At 35.8% G+C, this 7,699-nt stretch overlaps 1 protein-coding gene across 1 annotated transcript; it reads left to right on the top strand.

Annotated features, from left to right (window-relative positions):
* The first annotated feature begins 434 nt into the window (after window positions 1–434).
* On the top strand, window positions 435–1,571 carry LOC123322331. The gene has a single exon (XM_044910273.1). The coding sequence runs from the start codon at window positions 435–437 to the stop codon at window positions 1,521–1,523; it is 1,089 nt and encodes a 362-aa protein (XP_044766208.1). The 3' UTR covers window positions 1,524–1,571.
* Window positions 1,572–7,699: the final 6,128 nt, after the last annotated feature.

Below are 7,699 nucleotides of genomic sequence, written 5' to 3'. Positions count from 1 at the left end.
TATAGGCATAAAAAACAAATGAGAGTTATTTTTGGAAATTCAACAGCTTGCTTTTTCGTTAGATTCCTTAACTGAATCATAATTTTTGTAAATCTAGTATCTCTAGTTCAACTTTCACGCATTGTAATGCTATATTATTTAAAATTATCTGTTCTCTTTGCGCAAGCAAAGGTTTTATTTGTAACGACAACCCAGTCAACCAGTTTCAGTCACAGGGAAGTTGTTGGGAATTACCGCTGTGGAAATGCGACTTCACAATGTTGATTTAAAAAAAGGACAGCAACTTTGCGACTTCTCATTTTGGAGGTTTTTGGAACGATTATTTTGACAGAATAAACTACCAAAGTGTATCCTCTATTGAAGTTATATTCATGTTCAATTTGATAATTACCATTTGTACAATTGCAAATTATTGTCAGGGTGTCCCAAATTCGATGTCCAATGAGGAAACTAGAATAGCTAAAGCCTTCTTGAATACTCAAGAATTTTCCCACGATCCTAACCAGTTGGAAACCTCACCATCATTTTCATTCCGGTTCGAATTACTTCTTTTTGAGCCGCTGATAATTTTTCCCAAATATTTAGACAGCCCAGTATATAACCATGATATTGTCCAATCATTGATACAAGACCTCCACATAACAACGACCATTTTTACGGATGGAAGCAAAGATCCGTTAGGTATTGGTTGTGCCTTCTTCATTCCAAACTTGAACCTAACTAGAAAATTCAAATTGCCAAAATCTTGTAGCATTTTCACAGCTGAGGCCGTTGCAATCGAAAAGTCGTTAAAATGGTGTATTGAGAATGGCAATGGTAATGATGCAATTATCTTCTCGGATTCGAGGTCTGTTCTCGAAAATATTAACAATATACGATCAATTAACAAAAGAAGACCACTAATCTATCGAATTAGAAACCTCCTCATGAAAGCGTCACATAAAAACATGAAAATTTTTCTTGTATGGGTAAAGGGTCATAGTGGAATAGACGGAAACGAAATAGTCGATGCCTCTGCGAAAGATGCCCGCATAAGCGGAGAAATCTTGAATATTCCTTGCTACCCGGACATCTTAGCTGAATTCAAACACGGCATTCGAAAAAAATGGAAACATAGATGGAAAGAGATCGGTCAAAATATTAGTAAAAATAAATATTTTCTTATACACCCCGACCTCCCCAAAAAAGTACCACACATTTTTGCGTTCGATGTGAATAAGAAGTATTGTACCATAATTACGAGAATGAAAATCAATCACGGACTATTTAATGAGCATTTGCATCAGATTGGAATCTCAAACTCTCCCTTATGCGCAGAAGACGAAGAAATCGCAGATCTGAACCATTTGATTTTTAGTTGTAGCAAAACTAGAGAAAAACACGAACTGATTGAAAAACTATTGGAGACAAATATACAACTTCCAGTAAATATTCAGGCTCTTCTAGCCTCCGAGAACAAAAACGTCTACGATATCTTGGTAGAACACATTATTAAAAATGGCATATTAATATCAAACACCTAGTGTCAAAATTTTTAGTGTGTGGCTGAAGAACTATGTTCAGTGCCAACTAAGAGGTAAAAAAAAATAGCTAAAGCAAAACCGATGATACATTTCAGAAATTTGAATTGGAAAAAAAAACGTTTGTCAGTATAGTTTCCACGTATTAACGTGTATATGGAAGGTTCAAGTTTGGATCTGATGTGACTTCGAAGTTATAAGAACTTTTCGAAATAGTCGAAATAAAATGTTTTGGTGATAATTCAAAAAAAAAAGGTACAAAGGATCGTGTCATCGGTTTTGCTCTAGAGATCTCTTCTAGACGTCCAATTTGGGACACCTTGTATATTTCGCCTATTTGGTTCAGTGTGACATGAAAAATAGAAAATATTTCCGTGGAATGTACAATGTTTGGAACTTTCAACTATGTTTTTTTACGAAAATTTGAAGAAACTTGAACCAATAAATACCTATTTTTTGTCGAAACTTTCATTATGTGAGCAAGTCATCGATAGATATTAATCGATTATAATCATTAACCCGCTGGTTTGAGCTAGTCTTCCATGAAACGTTCCCGCTTTGGATGGGTAATAAATAAAATATCGCACGCCCATGATCATTCTGGAACGATTGACGTAAGTTTTCTTTGCGGCGTTGCCGATAGAAGGGGCGCGACAAGGAGGTCCGATGTTTTATCTTTGTTGCACTCGTTGTGTGGAACCTCAGTATTGGAATCACAACAAACCCGATATTTGTATAGTGATGTTCCGTCTCCTCGGGGTAATAAGTCTATGGATATGCTCAATACCCTTGGTGATGAAGGTCCTTCGTATGTGACCGTGATAAATTGGACTGCAAGCTTCAAAATAAGTAAATTTTCTATTGAAGATGATGACCGATCGGGAAGGCCAGTTTCTGTGTCAGTCCCCGAAAATATCGATGCAGTTCATGATATGAGTTTATCAGACCGTCGAATTGGGCTAAAACGGATATCTGAAGCACTGGATATTTCTTACGAACGCATTCATCATATAGTTCATGTCATTTTGAACTTGAGAAAAATTGCTGCAAAATGGATCTCAAATGTTTAAATGTTGGCCAAAAGTGTGCAAGGGTAGAAGCATCGCGTTCGATCTGTGCTCGATTTGAAAACGATGTAGACTTCTTAAAACGGATTATTACTATGGATGAGACTTGGATACATTTCTACGATCCAGAAACAAAGCAACAATCGATGGAATGGCGACACTCTGGTTCTCCAAGATCTAAGAAGTTTCGTGTCCAAAAATGTGCTGGAAAATAAATGTTTTCTTCAATCTTTTGCAACTATTTTATGCAGGGAAGAATGGGTAATTCTTCGCTGCCAGTACTTAGGGTACATAGATTTCGTGGACCGCAGTATTTATACGAAGCAGAAGTATCACCACGACGGGTACGACATCTGTCCCATTGCCCTCGATTTCGAGGAGCTCGCCTCAAGGCGATGGAATATGGGACACCCACACGTTCCTCCGATTATGGATATCGGATATATAGACCTGAAGAATATACTGAGGAAGAGAGGTGGATGATTGCCGAATTCTTATGGAGGAGAAACCTGCCGTCTCCTCAGAGTAGGAATCCCGCAGAGTACGAAGGAGCCTGGCAGGATTTCCTCCGAAATGGTAAACCGCCGGTTGATTACGATCCGGACTCCGATAAGAAAAAGGAAAACCAGACAGGTATGTATATCACACCATTTCTATACATGAACGAACCAGCAGATTTATGCCCAAATATCTAAATAATTTTTTCGATTGACACCTTGATCCGCCAGTGAAAACAGGGTTTCCATTTTTATTCGTCGAAAAAGAAAGCATTGAAAAATCGTCAAATCCTCTAAACCCTCAGCATGCCCGGAAACTTTTTCCGCCATCTCCCTGCCACAATGTTAAATCTGTAAAAATGTGGATAGTCAACTATCCACTGCACCCCCCCACCCTTTATCCGCCATTGGTCTTCAACGCCAATGAATGCCGAACCAATCACAAAAGAAATCCCTTTTTTGCGACCACCATTGAGAATTTTAGAATTTCGAATGAAGATTTGAATAGTCGTAGGTACCGGATATTGTAATGAATCAATGTATTGCCAATTGTCTGTATCTTTGATACCTCACGAAAATAACCTTACAAACAACCTTGGATTCGGATTAAGTCGATAAGAGCTGTGAATTTAAGAGTTGATCCCTCAAAGGAATTTTTTTTTATGTACATGGTTTGCAGCATGAATGCAAGCGTACGTCGTAGATACGTTTTATTACGCGTTTGTAAAAAATTTTTACTCATTATATTTTCTTTATATTCCAGATGCTGCAGAAGGGCCTAAAGTCCGGAGACGTTTGTTCGCCTAGAGAGGAATTTCTACACATTTTGTTTTATTCATGTACTGTTTACCTATTTATTTATTTATTAAATTTTTGTATTATATTTATCTTTTTTATTATTTCAGAATTTTTTACCTTTATCATTGAGATCTTCCCCTTATAAATTTTCATTGAAGTTTCATTATTAATCGAGGATTTCTTTCGATTTTGGACGACCTCCCAAATCAAGGGTGCTCAGACTTGAGAAACTGCAAGTATATGTGATGTAGGAAATATTTTACACAGGTGAGTCTTTGACTCGTACAAATATTTTAACAGTAGATTCTTGAGGTCAAAGGAAACACTTTTTTCCTATGCCATTTTTCCGATTCATACCTGATAAAAAGATATAGCCATTTTAAGTTTTCATAATGAGCTGTGCCACCCCTGGAAAAACAGAATTACCTTCAGCTAAATCTGTGACACTACACATCTGTGGATCCTTTAAACAGAGTTGTATTCAGCCAAAGTACCCAATTTTCCAATTTCACAGATAGGTACTTTTTAATTTTTCATCGAATAACACGAAAACGGCGCATTATACGAGAAAATATGAAGAATACTTTCATTTTACAAAACGTTCGAATATATATATATATATATATATATATATATATATATATATATATATATATATATATATATATATATATATATATATATATATATATATCATTTTCAACCATCTATAGTAGTTTCATCCACCCAACCGATCTTTCAAAAGCAAGAATAAATATGAATAAATAGTTACCACTAATTAGTAAGTATACCGGGTGTCCCAGAGCTTTTAGGCCAGCAGATATCTCAGTTACCTGCGGAAAAAAAAAAATTGAAAAAAATACTTGTCGTAGGAGACTATTCGCTCTTTCATGCAGCATAGCAAAATCCACCCCCTGACAAACAACCCCTGAGAAACAACCCCTAACTTTTGTTTTTCAAATGGCACCCCCATGTTTGTTTGGCTTCAACTGACAGCTCTTTTTAATTCTCAATCAATGATATATCATAATATGTAGTTGTAAAGATAGTCACTCGATAAAATTGAATTCGTTAGTGGGTACTGTTAATTGGACTGATCGAATTAGTCCACATTGTAGAGACAAGAAAAAGTGGATGTTGAAAAAAAAGAGTCAATAAAATGTTAGAACTTTTTGTGCTTTGTTTTATTCCTACGGTATCTGGATGACAAATTGGTATCAGTCGAGATATTACAGCTGAGCGTATAAATTCGTATTTCATTTGTATTTTTATTTTCCATAATTCTGCATGCCATTCTAGCTACCATGATACATCATTGAATGAGAAATGAAAAAAACTGTAAGTTGAAGCACAACAAACATGGGGGTGCCATTTGAAAAACAAAAGTTAGGGGTGGTTTCTCGGGGGTTGTTTGTCAGGGGGTGGATTTTGCTATGCTGCATGAAAGAGCGTATGGTCTCCTACGACAAGTATTTTTTTCAATTTTTTTTTCCGCAGGTAACTGAGATATTTGCTGGCCTAAAAGCTCTGGGACACCCGGTATATGTGATTTTAATTCTGGGAATAATTTGTCATTGTAAATCTGGGAAAAATTTGTCAGTGTAGCACTAATGTTAAATTTTAACCCCGCCATGACAGTGGGAGAGTGCGCAAAAAGAATCTGCCAAATGACAGGTATAGGTACCTAAGAGTATAAATTATGATATCTATGGTAAAACACTAGATGATGACTTGAGACGAATTTGTCAGTTTGCTATAGACCACAATTTGAAATTAAACGCATCGAAGTCTTGCCTTGTACTTCTCGGAGTTGATAAAAATCGGATGACCTTAGTGCAGGATAATTTTAAACCTGAGTTGAATAGTTTGCTCCTTCCTGTTGTTTTTCAGGCCAAATCTTTGGGTTCATACCTGGATTCTGATTTGTCTTTTCAAGTTCATGTCAAGAAGTAATTGGGGGTTGCCTATGCTCGTCTAAAAAAATTATATCGGTTCAGAATATTTTTATCTAGTAAGTCTAAATATCAGTAATTCCTTGGTGCTATCGCTGTTTGACTATGCTGATGTAATCTGAAGTTGCAAAACGTTAAATAAAAGGTTGTGCAAACAACTTCGATTTGTTACTGTGGAAATACGAATATTTGGTAGATATTCAATATCAGATTCTGGTCAAATAACCATTTTCCTGAATAACAAACAAACAGGAATGAAAAATAATTTTGGAATAATACGATTTACAATGCATTGGAAAGGGAGCGCTAATCGTCCTGCCGATGAGTGCATAATGGATATGCGGAATTGAGATGATCAATAATTCGTATTCAACTAGACCAACTAACCCCAATTTAACGGCCGATTGTGGTGCATACGACGCACTTATTATTGAAGAAAGCCCAGGACATTGCTTCTTCCATTGCATGTGAATTTATCATCGGCATAAATAGTTATTCTGCATGCCGTATGTCGAATTTCAACATGAGTGAAAAATTTAGGGCATGTTCATGAAGGTTTTTTTTTGGCCTAACCCATATACATTTATGAAGTTGACCAAAATGTTCAAATATCCGCTGATAACCAACATAAAGCTCACAGAATAACAAGTAATGAATGAAACCAATAATTACTTGTGTTCTTTCTCGCCATAACCGGGTCGAAAATAAAATAAATTCTAGGAATATAAGGAAAACTCCAATAAAAAAAAGGATGAATTCTGCAAAAACTTCGCAAGTCTAACGTCAGTGTGTTTGTGTAACTTTTGCCCAACAACAGCCAACCTTTGAGTAGATTGGGTAAAATATTGGTTATGAATATATCTTTACAATTAATTCATTGATTTGTAGCTTGGTCATCTTCGGGTCCATTAGCAGTTAATTTTCACAAAAAATCATGGAGGGAAAATCTTTTTTTTTTGGGGAGAAAATGTGTCAGATGTGAACAACCATCCTTTTGAAACCTTAAATCATTAAAATCAATTGGAAGTTGCCGAACTATCGGAATAATTTGATTTTGCAAGAGCTCTAGACATTTGGCAGCGTTCAGCTTTCCATCGATGAAGAGAATTGCTCTTTCGGTACATTGATTTTGGTCTAGGTGTATCGAGTATGCACAGGAATACTAAGAATTATTTTTCCGAGATTGCTAATGGATTGCGTTTTCTATCGAGGGCAAACGATGGTTCATTAGTAAGGCATTTTTCAGAAAAAGAACTATTTTTTCCTAGCCTTACATCGTCGTTTCACGAAATTCCATCAGTCTTACGTTGTCTCCGGAAAAAAATTCCTGATTTGTTTTTACTTTAAAGCAATGGAAACTGTACTTTTTCAAAATATTCCAAACAGTTCTAGCATTGATTTCAACCTGTTCAGAAATTTCATATACTCGAACAAGGTTTGCGGGTTTTAACAGCAACACAATTTCTCTTTTTAGACGATTTGCACTCATTGATAGGTATTCAAATATAGAGTTAATGGAAAATTCTTCAAAGGCCTATATTAATGTTTATTGAAAGTTACCTGATTTAGGCCTTTGAGCGATTCCCTGTTAACCTGATGTTTGAGTACCTAATGATTAACTGGACAAGTTGATAACGAAGCTCAAACAAATTTCACTCATTGATTTCGTTGGTTCATCGGTGTTTTTGTGTTTTCCACAGACATTTGTACACATCCAAATTTCTCAAATTTTGTAATAATTTCAGAAGTAGTGGAAGGTGGAGGCCTATCTCCGGATGCAACAGTTAATGAATTTATTGTCTCTTGAATTGTGTTACCATCAAAATAACACTTTATAAATTGAATAATTTCTTCTACACTTAATA

Source organism: Coccinella septempunctata, chromosome X (genome assembly GCF_907165205.1).
Source record: "Coccinella septempunctata chromosome X, icCocSept1.1, whole genome shotgun sequence".
Taxonomy (NCBI): domain Eukaryota; kingdom Metazoa; phylum Arthropoda; class Insecta; order Coleoptera; family Coccinellidae; genus Coccinella; species Coccinella septempunctata.
The sequence above is the reverse complement of the archived record's forward strand: the minus strand, read 5'-3'. Positions and strand labels throughout refer to the sequence as shown.

Coding starts and splice junctions, on each gene's coding strand:
- LOC123322331 (XM_044910273.1), top strand. CDS start 435: ATGTCCAATGAGGAAACTAGAATAGCTAAAGCCTTCTTGAATACTCAA.